Source organism: Pongo pygmaeus, chromosome 1, assembly GCF_028885625.2.
Source record: "Pongo pygmaeus isolate AG05252 chromosome 1, NHGRI_mPonPyg2-v2.0_pri, whole genome shotgun sequence".
Classification (NCBI taxonomy): Eukaryota; Metazoa; Chordata; class Mammalia; order Primates; family Hominidae; genus Pongo; species Pongo pygmaeus.
The window spans coordinates 91226245-91238390 of NC_072373.2; the positions used below are offsets into that span (position 1 = coordinate 91226245).

Consider the following 12146-nt stretch of genomic DNA (forward strand, 5'->3'; position numbering starts at 1 on the left):
GGGTCTCAAACTCCTGACCTCAAGTGATCCACCCACCTCGGCCTCCCAAAGTGCTGGGATTAGAGGCGTGAGCCACGGTGCCCAGCTGGTTTTGGGAATTCTTACCCCAAATTACTAACATCTATAGTTTACTCAGATTTACTTAGCAATAAGGGCAAAATTAATTGAAATTTATATTTCTTAACCTTTTTTTTTTCTTTTGGAGATAAGGTCTTGCCATGTTGCCCAGGCTGATCTCAAACTCCTGAGCTCAAACAATCTACCTACCTCAGCCTCCCAAAGTGCTGGGATTACAGGCATAAGCCACCATATCCATCCTTAATATTTTGGCTCGAATTTGGGTATTAGCATATTAAGAAGAGAGAAATAAAATTTACAAGTAATGGAGAAGTGGTGTTTGAATTTTATTTCCTTTTATGTTTTAGATTAAGGGTTGACAATCTTTGGTTCAAGGAAAGAAACTGCTGTTCACACAAATAAGTGTTTCTATGTGTTTGAATGTTTAAGGTATCAAGTCATGAGTGTCAGAAATGCAAAATAATACAGAATTGGCCGGGCATGGTGTCTCACGCCTGTAATCTCAGCACTTTGGGAGGCTGAGGCAGGCGGATCACAAGTTCAGGAGATCGAGACCATCCTGGCTAACACAGTGAAACCCCATATCTATTAAAAATACCAAAAATTAGCCGGGCGTGGTGGCGGGCACCTGTAGTCCCAGCTACTCGGGAGGCTGAGGCAGGAGAATGGCGTGAACCCAGGAGGCGGAGCTTGCAGTGAGCTGAGCTCATGCCACTGCACTCCAGCCTGGGCGACAGAGCAAGATTCCGTCTCAAAAAAAAATAATAATAATAATACAGAATTATGGACATACAAGATAGGAGAAGTTTATGGTGCAAATACCTGTCACCTTGGTGTTTTTGTTCCCTAACTCAGTGACAGGTGGCTAACTGCTCCTTAGGCTGATAGAGCCAAAATGTGATTCTAGCCTAAGAACCACAAAAAAGCAAAACAGAAAAGGGATTACTTAGGTAACAGAGATCGAGCTTCTTTAGGAATTTGGAATATGGCAAGTTATTTCTTCTTAGCTTTATGGCAGTAATTTAAGTGTTATGTGATTTTGTAATTGCAGAATATTATGACATAGCCAGAATAAAAATACATCTATTGTCTCAATAGATAATTGGATTCACCAGTTAAATTATCATGAAAAAATAACTAATAACAGAAACATTAAAATAAACCATGCGTTTTTCTATCAGCTTAGTCTGAAAGTTCACACAAATTCAATTACTTGAAGTTTCCCTGCAATACACCATGTTTTACTTCCTTCTTAGAATCTAGGGTAACTTGCACAGTGGAACCATAGGAAGTTAGATTACTCCCACCAGAGATGGAAGTTTCCAAATTTTCCACTTTTATTAAATATATGTTATATATTTGGCATAATGCCTTGGATTTTTAAAAGCCTTCTTAACCTTGCTCTCTTTTGAAATTATTCTACAAGTAGATAGATATGGTTTGATTATAATTCTGCTTTTTATCTATGCTATTTCTGGCTTGAACATCCCTCTTCAAGAAGGTGCAGTGAGGACATTTGCTCTGTGCATTCTCAGATAATTCTGGCTCTTGAGTAATCAAGCCATATGGATGAATAGAGCCTAGGAATTAGAGATTCCCAGGGCTGAAGTCTTAGATGGGATGCCTAGACAGTTGATACAACATATGTTTATTTAACAAATGTTTATTGAGGACCTACTACTCTAGGTGGTAGGAGTACAGCAATAAACAGCACACGAATCCTTGACCAGAAGGCACTTCTATTTCAGCAGGCTGGCCATTAAAGAATAAACAAATAGCAACAGCATTTATACTATAATGTCATATATAATATAATGCTTATATATTACAAGCAGATAAGTGCTATGAAGAAACACAAATGGTATGAGGTAATAGACAGTAATGGTATCATGTGCTATTTTGCAGCAAGTGTTCATTGAAGGATGAGCTTAGAAAAAAACAACTAAGCAGAAATCTGAACAGAGTGAAGGAGCAAGCTTTGCCAATATTCTAGTTGAAAAGAAATAAATTATTTGACAAAGAAAATAATTGCTAATGCTTCAATTATAACACTACTATATATCTGAGGGTTGGTGTTTTTGAAGCAAATAGCACTAGTTTTTTTTTTCTTTCTTTTTTAATTTTTTTAAACAGGGAATCATTCCATACTCTCTGTATGATAAGCAGGCAGTTGGCATAAGAAAAAGCAGAGCTCCTGGATTCAGAAGACTTGAATTCAGTAATTTGTACTGTCTTTTACTAGCTGTTTGGTTCCAGGTAACTCATGCCACCTAATTTAAAATGTAACAATTGGGAGACTATAATAAATGCCAACTGCTTTGTATCAGGCACACCATGCTGTGTATTTACAACCCGGAGATAAGAATTATCATCCCCATTCAGAGATGATTATACGCTCCCTCAACATTTTATTTTCTTTGTGTCTTCCAGGCTCCATGTGAAATCACCTTATACACAGTAAGGAGCTATCCAGTGTCAGCTATTATGCATGGTACAGGACCATACTTCTCAACTACAGTGTGTACACCCCTGGGTCATGAAGTCACCAAATCAATTGTCTGCATTTTCTTTGGGTATACACTTTACCCTATAGCAAATACTTTAAAATGTGTTTTAAGTAAACAGATATCATGGAGTAAAACGTAAATTTTATATTTATGTGATAAAAGCTGTCTTAATTTTCTTATATATAAATTGTTATTGATATTGAGAGGTGACAGCGTGCTGGCAGCCCTCACAGCCCTCGCTCGCTCTCAGCGCCTCCTCTGCCTGGGTGCCTACTTTTGCGGCACTTGAGGAGCCCTTCAGCCCACCGCTGCACTGTGGGAGCCCCTTTCTGGGCTGGCCAAGGCCGGAGCCCACTCCCTCAGCTTGCAGGGAGGTGTGGAGGGAGAAGCATGAGCGGGAACCGTGGCTGCATGCAGTGCTTGCGGGCCAGCTGGAGTTCCGGGTAGGCGTGGGCTTGGCTGGCACCACACTTGGAGCAGCCAGCCAACCCTGCCGGCCCAGGCAATGAGGGACTTAGCACCCGGGCCAGCAGCTGAGGGGGGTGTACTGGGTCCCCCAGCAGTGCCAGCCCACCAGCGCTGCGCTTGATTTCTTGGAGGGCCTTAGCTGCCTTCCAGCAGGGCAGGCCTCGGGACTGCAGCCCACTATGTCTGAGCCTTCCCCCGCCTCGGTGGGCTCCTGTGCAGCCCGAGCCTCCCCAGGAGTGCCGCCCCCTGTTCCATGGGGTCCAGTCCCATCGACCACCCAAGGGCTGAGGAGTGCAAGCGCATGGCGCGGGACTGGCAGGCAGCTCCACCTGCAGCCCCTGTGCAGGATCCACTGGGTGAAGCCAGCTGGGCTCCGGAGTCTGGTGGGGCCTTGGAGAACCTTTATGTCTAGCTGAGGGATTGTAAATACACCAATCAGCACCCTGTGTCTAGCTCAGGGTTTGTGAGTGCACCAATCAACACTGTATCTAGCTGCTCTGGTGGGGCCTTGGAGAACCTTTATGTCTAGCACAGGGATTGTAAATACACCAATCAGCACTCTATCTAGCTCCAGGTTTGTAAACACACCAATCAGCACCCTGTGTCTAGCTCAGGGTTTGTGAATGCACCAATCGACACTCTGTATCTAGCTGCTCTGGTGGGGCCTTGGAGAACCTTTGTGTCCATACTCTGTATCTAACTAATCTGATGGGGACGTGGAGAACCTTTATGTCTAGCTCAGGGATTGTAAATGCACCAATCAGTGCCCTGTCAAAACAGACCACTTGGCTCTACCAATCAGCGGGACGTGGGTGGGGCCAGATAAGAGAATAAAAGCAGGCTGCCGGAGGCAGCAGTGGCAACCCGCTCGGGTCCCCTTCCACAATGTGGAAGCTTTGTTCTTTTGCTCTTTGCAATAAATCTTGCTACTGCTCACTCTTTGGGTCCACACTGCTTTTATGAACTGTAATACTCACCGCGAAGATCTGCAGCTTCACTCCTGAAGCCAGCGAGCCCACAAGCCCACCGGGAGGAAGGAACAACTCCAGACGCGCTGCCTTAAGAGCTGTAACACTCACCGCAGGGGTCCGTGGCTTCATTCTTGAAGTCAGTGAGACCAAGAACCCACCAATTCCGGATGCAATATGTGAATGTTAGCACGTAATACGGTTGTAGGAGGGTTGCATTTTTATAGATAAGTAGGAAACATGCTGAGTTGACTGTGTTTAGTATATAATAGGTGCTCAGGAAATGCAAATTTCCCTTTTTTCTTTCACTGGTAAGACAGGGGCGTTCAGGTGGTTTAATCATTTTAAGTATTTGAAATGTGTTCCTTATTTTGAAAATGTCCCTTATAATACTTTATAAATACTTTCAATTTTCACTTATAAATTCTACATGTATAAGTAGAGTTTCTCTAGCTATCACCTGTCTACAGGAAAAAATAATAAATTCATATTAAAAGTAATAACTCAGAATTCATTAACATTGTCTCTATCAATGGGAGCCTCCCCTAAAAGTCACAGTTGGTTATCTTCAGCTCATAAACATCCTTTCTTGTTCTTGGCTCAAGTCCTCTACCATATAGGTTGCTACTTTTAAAGTAAAATTACTAAATACTGGTAATTTTGAGCACCTGTTCATATGTGTGTTAGGCATTTGAGTAATGTGGTTATTCATACCTATTGTCCATTTTTCACATGGGCTGTACAAATGGTACAATACATAGTTCTACACACATTCTGAATTATATACATTGCCTAGGTTTTCTTTCAGGATTTGGAAGTATTATGTTTAATTTTTCTTTTTTATAAAGAAATTTAGAGTTTACATGCAATCAAATTTAATAAACTTTCCTTTCCTGACTTGTACCTTTTGTGCTTAAGACAGCTTCCCCTACCTCAACATATTGAGATTATCCTGTTTTCTTCTAATAGGTTACTGGTCACATTAGGTCTTCAATGTGCTACACACTTTAATCAGATCTGTGTGACTCAGAGAACTCACTCATCAACCAGGGGATGGCACTGAGCCATTCATGAGGGATCCACCCCCATGAGCCAAGCACTTCCCGTCAAGCCCCACCTCCAACACTGGGAATCACATTTCAGCATGAGATTTGGGGAAAATAAATATCCGAACCATATAAATATGATTCCAAAAACATGATCCATGAAAGAAGAAATTGAAAAATTGAGCTTTATCTACTGTATACATCAAAAAATTTAAATTGCACACCTGAAATATGTGCATTGTGTTGTATGTCAGTTATGCCTGAATAACTGTTTTAAAAATAACAGGAAAATGGATCCCATTTTCTAAGAATTCTGGAGGTGTTGTATACCCTCTGAAGATGTCTTTCCCAGGAAGAAGGACTATCTTGCCTAAAAAGTTCTTTCTTATATTTCACCAAAATCTCTTTTACTATACTGTAAACATTTTATTTTCCCTTTAAAAAATAGTAACAGCTCATCTTGCTTTATTTTGAATGTTGAATCACTTTTGGTGGTATAATCTTACATAGTTTGGATTCCTTATAAGCTGATCCTAAAGTCGTGAGATGGAGAGTAAATATAAGGAGATACTCTTGCTAACCAGCCTGGATAACATCACCGATGAGGAACTGTATAGGTGTAAGTGCTTTCTTCCAGATGGGTTTAATATTGCCACAGGCAAACTACATACTGGAAACACAGCACAAGTAACCAACTTGATTTAAAACGCTGGCGTGGTGTCTGCAGAGAGGAAGACCATATTTTTCAGAAGTTGAATTATATGCTTGTGGCAAAATGTCTTCGGGAAGAGCAGGAAACACGTATATGTGGGAGTCCCTCATCTGCCCAGTCCGTTTCTCAGTTAAGACTTGGCCTTTCCTTTCATGGCGTTTCTGGGAATGCATGTTGATGAGGGAAACGGGATGACACTAAGCTATTCATGAGGGATCCACCCCCGTGATCCAGACACCTCCCATCAGGCCCCACCTCCAACACTAGCGATTGCATTTCAGCATGAAAGTCCCCCAGGAAAGGCTGCTGGAATTTTTTTGCTAACTTAGTACACCAGCCTCGTTGCCGCCTTTTACTGAGAAATCACTCCTAGGAAGTGTTTGTTACAAATGCCACAAATCCATCCCAGCCTTTGTTTGCATCTCTTGTTCCAGCCCTTAGGGCTGCCACTTCCATTTGTCATCTTTTCACTTCTCCAGTTCAATTGCAGCGAACGTGAACATGGAATTTCAATCTTAACTTCTCAAAACCTCATTTACACGTTTACCAAAGATTTGAAGATAAAGGAAAGAAATCATAGCACTGGAAAAAAATAAACTGGGATACTAGGTCATTTTATTCTTCCATACAGCCTGCTCATTCTTCTCCCTGTCCCTGGCCTGCTGTGGTCCCAGAAGATCCTTTCTTCTTCAAGGGAGTCTTGTATTCATACATCCACTCTTTCAAATTCAAATACTATTTATCTTTCTCTCTATTTCCTTCCACTAATGACAACAAGCTACCCGCACACAAAAACTGTTTTTATATTATTGGACAAATCATTGAATGTCTCCATCTTATCTGCATTTTGTTTACATTTCTGATCTTTTTCTCTATGTATAATTAATATATCCTTTATTTATGTCTGTATAATTAAAATTGACCAACAAAGGAGCATCTCACACTAGGATCTCCCAAAATGAGAGCCTCCAAATGTAACAATTTAGAGATTTTTAAGTTCAACTCTAACAGCAAAACTTATACGACATCTTTTACTCTGTGTGCGTGCGTGCGCGCGCGCACGCAGGGACGAAACATGGATAACATGGTTTCTATGTTCACATGATTTCTATGAAGTCGAGATGAGACCATGTAAGTGATGATATAAGCCATAGATCTATACAGATGCAAACTGTTAGGCAATATTTAAGGCGCTTTAGCGAAAGGGCTTGTTGTCTTATGCATTATATTTTCCTAGGTTATTCAAAGTCAGAAAGTGTAGTGCTTTGGTATTGCCACAAGGCGGCAGTAACTTCACATAATATGCGGAAGCAACTAACCGACCTGCAGAAATCAATTAAATTCCTTCACAGCTCTAAATTTCTATTCTAGATCACGCCTAGGCCTACTTTGAAAGTAGCAAATTTATTTATTTGTGCCCCATGCTACCCTTAACTATCCCTGGAGGAAACCAGTTTTTTGTTGTGTTTTCTGTAGGTTTCAACTTTCATTCCTTCTTGAAAGTTCTTTCTGCATAACCATTGCTATGCCTGCACATAGAGCGCTATATAGTATTCTACCCACGACCTCACCTCATGGAAGGTAGAGGAGATCTGGAGAAATCTTTAATGAAGACGGTTGATAATCATTTTATGGGAAAGATCAGTAGATGGAAAGAGAGATGACAAAGTATGAGGACACTTAAGCCTGGAAAAAGGAAGCTGAGAGAGCTTGTGATCAAATTGTGTAAAAGTCCTGTAAGATTAAAATAGAAAGTTGAAAATGATAAATGAAATAATATGTGAGAAATCTGCACCTGATTATTAATGAAAAAGAGATTTACAGTGGGCAGACATACTCGTCCACAAATACTGCATTGGTACCACTGTGTGGGAGATGAAATATGGCTGATGTGATGTGGTAGAATGATAGGTTGACTCCCTTGGCCTCCCTTCAGTCTGTTTTTTCTCATATACTCTCAATACAGAAGGGAGACTTTATCTTCATACCTCTCTGAAACCAGTTTCACGGAACTAAGTTACCTTTGAAAGTTAGTTTTACTACTTCTTAGAGTAGACATTCCTTTACACTAACCCTGACAGAGTCCATGACTTTCTATTGTTTGAAATGTAGTTACATATTGTTAGATATATAGTTTAAAAATATTTTATCCCATTCTGTAAGCTGTCTCTTCATTCTGTTGATATACTTTACTGTGCAGAAGCTTTTAAGTTTGATGTAATCTCATTTATCCATTTGTGCTTTTGCTGCCTGTGCTTTTGAGGTCTTATTCAAACAACTCTTACTCATACCAATGTCCTGAGGCATTTTCTCTGTGTTTTCTTCTAGTAGTTTCATAGTTCTGGATCTTACCTTTAAGTAAGTCTTTAATTCATTTTGAGTGACTTTCACATGTTGTGAAAGATGAGTCTAATTTTATTCTTTTTCATGTGATTATTCAAAACATATAAGGAATTCAAAGAACTCAATACTTGATATAAAATAAACAAAAACAAAATAAAATAACCTAATTACAAAGTAGACAAAAGCCTGAATAGACATTTCTCAAATGAAGTCATACAAATGGCCACCAAGTATATGAAAAATGCTCCACATCACCAAACATTGAGTAATGCAAAGCAAGGCCATAATGAGATTTCACCTTATCCCAGTTTGAACGGCTATTATCAAAAAGACAAGAGATAACAAATGTCAGCAAGGATGTGGAGAAAAAGGAGCTCCTTACACTGTTGGTGAGAATGTAAAGTCATACAGCCATTATGGGAAATAGTATGGAGGCGCCTCAAAAAATTAAAAAGAGAAATACCATATGACGTAGCAGTCCCACTTCTTATAGTAAGAACACATGAAATGAGTATGTTGAAGAGCTCTCTACACTCTTGTATTTATTGCAGCACGATTCACAGTTATGAATGGCACTATTCACAATTCACATTGATTGATGTGGATTCAGCCTAAGTGTCCACTAGTGGATGAATGGATAAAGAAAATGTGGAGGCACATGCTGACAAACATACAGATGCACTTAAACTTATACTAAAAATCACTGGACCGCGTTGCTAACTTCCGTTAGGGAAGAATGTAGAACAGACCATGGGATTCTTTCATTGCTAGGTTCATGTGACCCTTTCCATATGGTCAACACCAGACCAGAAATTTAATCAGTTCCAGCCCAAGTGCCATCACCAAAATGTGAGAAGGCTGCCCACTGCTCAAAGGTTTTCAATTAAGATAGGTACTCTTGGCTGGGTGCGGTGGCTGACGCCTGTAATCCCAGAACTTTGGGAGGCCGAGGCGGGTGATCACGAGGTCAGGAGATCGAGACCATCCTGGCTAACACAGTGAAACCGTGTCTCTACTAAAAATACAAAAAAAAAAAAAATTAGCTGGCCGCAGTGGCGGGTGTCTGTAGTCCTAGCTACTCGGGAGGCTGAGGCAGCAGAATGGTGTGAACCCGGGAGGCAGAGCTTGCAGTGAGCTGAGATCGCACCACTGCACTCCAGCCTGGGCGACATAGTGAGACTCCGTCTCAAACAAACAAACAAACAAACAAAAAGATAGGTGCTCTTTTTTTGAACATGTGATGTGGGTATAGACAACTTTGTTTCAGTTTGACTGGGAAGATAAAAGTGTTTTCTTTATAGAGGAAGAAAGCCCAGGTCTGTGCCCTCAGGGTAGGCTGAGGAAATTGAAAGTGTGGTTTGGGTAAGATGGTACCTGGTAGAAAGGACATCCAGGCAGAATCAGTGCACATTGAGTGCAAAAGGTGGCTTTGGTGGCCAGACAAGTGGCCGTTTGTGAGGAAGGCTATGCACACTGGTGTCAGCAGCTCTGGCCAGTTCTAGCTGAATCTACAGAACCTGACAGGGCATGATTGATGAACCCCTAAATTAGAAACACCTGGGTCCAGGTAACTGAGGACTGTTCCACACTTACAAAAAGCATGGAGAAAGACGTGTGGCTTATCAATGAAAAGTAAAATGTTAAGCCCCTCGCTGACTGAACAGATCCCTTCTTGGCCAAGGGGACCCCAGGAAAACCTTAAAACTGAGTTTCTAGCCACGATGGGTGGGAGGTCAGACACATCTCACTATACCCTACCTCTCTTTTATGGTTTAGACACAACAACTGATCAGCATTGTTAAAACAGAGATCATAAAACTGACAGAACAGACGCCTCATGGCAAAAAAATACTAAATTATACACAGGACCTAGGGCCATGCCAGGCAAGGATTAAGTCGTGCACTCCAACACTTAAAGAATAAATAACGTTCTAGTACTTCCAGTCCAGGCCAGAGGAATTAGGCAAGAGAAAAAACAATAAAGGGCAAGAGAAAAAACAATAAAGGGCAAGAGTAAGTCAAACTATCCTTTTTTGCAGATAACATGATTCTATATCTAAAAAACCACAGTCTCAGCCCCAAAGCTCTATCAGCTGATAAACAACTTCAGCAAAGTTTTAGGATACAAAATCAATATACAAAAATAAGTTGTATTCCTATACACCAACAACTGCCAACCAGAGCACCAAAACAGGAATGCAATCCCATTCACAACTGCCAATAAAAGAATAAAATACCCAGGAATACAGCTAACTAGGAAGGTGAAACATTTCTACAATGAGGGTTATAGAACACTTCTCAAAGAAATCTGAGATGACACAAACAAATTGAAAAACATTTCACGCTCATGGATAAGAAGAATTAATTTCATTAAAACGTCCATACTGCCCAAAGCAATTTACAGATTCAATGCTATTCCTATCAAATTACCATTGAAATTCTTCACAGAACTAGAAAAATCTACTCTAAAATTAATATGGAGTCAAAAATAGCCCAAATAGCCAAGACAATCCTAAGCAAAAGGAATAAAGCTAGAGGCATCATGTTACCTGACTTCAAACATAACACAGGGCTACAGTAACCAAAGCAGCATGGCATTGGTACAAAAACAGATACACAGACCAATGGAACAGAATAGATAGCTCAGAAATAAGGCCGTACACCTACAACCATCTGATCTTTGGCAAAGCTGACAGAAGCGAGCAAAGGGGAAAGGACTGCCTATTCAATAAATGGTGTTGGGAGAACTGGCGCCCATATGCAGAAGATTGAAACTAGACCTCTTCCTTATACCATATACCAAAATCAACTCAAGCTGGATTAAAGACTTAAATGTAAAACCCAAAACTATAAAAATCCTGGATGACAACTTAGGCAATACCATCTGGACACAGGAACGGTCAAAGATTTCATAACAAAGATGACAAAAGCAATCATAACAAAAGCAAAAATTGAAAAATGGAATCTAATTAAATGTAAGAGCTTCTGTACAGCAAAAGAAACTATCAACAGAGTAAACAATCTACAGAATAAAAGAAAATTTTGCAAACTATGCATCTGACAAATGTCTAATATCCAGCATCTATAAGGAACTTAAACAAATTTACAAGAAAAAAACAAACAACCCTGTTGAAAAGCAGGCAAAGAATGTGAACAGATATTTTTCAAAGAAGACATATGTGTGGCCAAAAAGCACATGAATAAAAGCTCAATAGGACTGATCATGAGAAAAATGCAAATCAAAACCACTATGAGATATATCTCACACCAGTCAGAATGGCTATTATTTTGTTTTTAATTTTTAATTTTTTTTTTTTTTTGAGATGGAGTCTCATTCTGTCACCCAAGGTGGAATGCAGTGGTGCAATCTCGGCTCACTGCAACCTCTGCCTCCTGAGCTCAAGCAATTCTCCTGCCTCAGCCTCCCTAGTACCTGAGATTACAGGTGCCTGCCACTGTGCCCGGCTACTTTTTATATTTTTAGTAGGGACAGGGCTTCATTATGTTGGCCGGGTTGGTTTTGAACTCCTGACCTCAGGTGATCTACCCACCTTGGCCACCGAAAGTGCTGAGATTACAGATGTGAGCCACCGCCCCTGGCCAGAATGGTTATTATTGAAAAGTCAAAAAATAACATGCTGACAAGGTTGTGGAGAAAAAGGAATGCTTATACACTGTTGGTGGAGTGTGAATTAGTTCAACTATTGTGGAAAGTGGTGTGGTGTTTTCTCAAAGAGCCAGAAACAGAACTACCATTCAACCCAGCAATCTCACTACTGGGTACATACATGAAGGAAGATAAATCATTCTACCATAAAGACACATGCATGTGAATGTTCATTGCAGCACTATTCACAATAGCAAAGACATGGAATCAACATAAATGCCCATCAATGGTAGACTGGATAAAGAATATGTGGTATATATACACCATGGAATACTATGCAGCCATAAAAAAGAGTAAGATTATGTCTTTTGTGGGAACATAAATGCAGCTGGAGGCCATTATCCTTAGCAAACTAAC

The 12146-nt window shown here is 40.4% G+C and overlaps 1 protein-coding gene across 1 annotated transcript; it reads left to right on the forward strand.

Annotated features, from left to right (window-relative positions):
• Window positions 1-5613: 5613 nt before the first annotated feature.
• On the forward strand, window positions 5614-5957 carry PYDC5 (pyrin domain containing 5). Its single transcript, XM_054479458.1, is given in 2 exon segments — window positions 5614-5745; window positions 5748-5957. Coding segments are annotated over 2 exon segments (342 nt in total).
• The last annotated feature ends 6189 nt before the right edge of the window (window positions 5958-12146 follow it).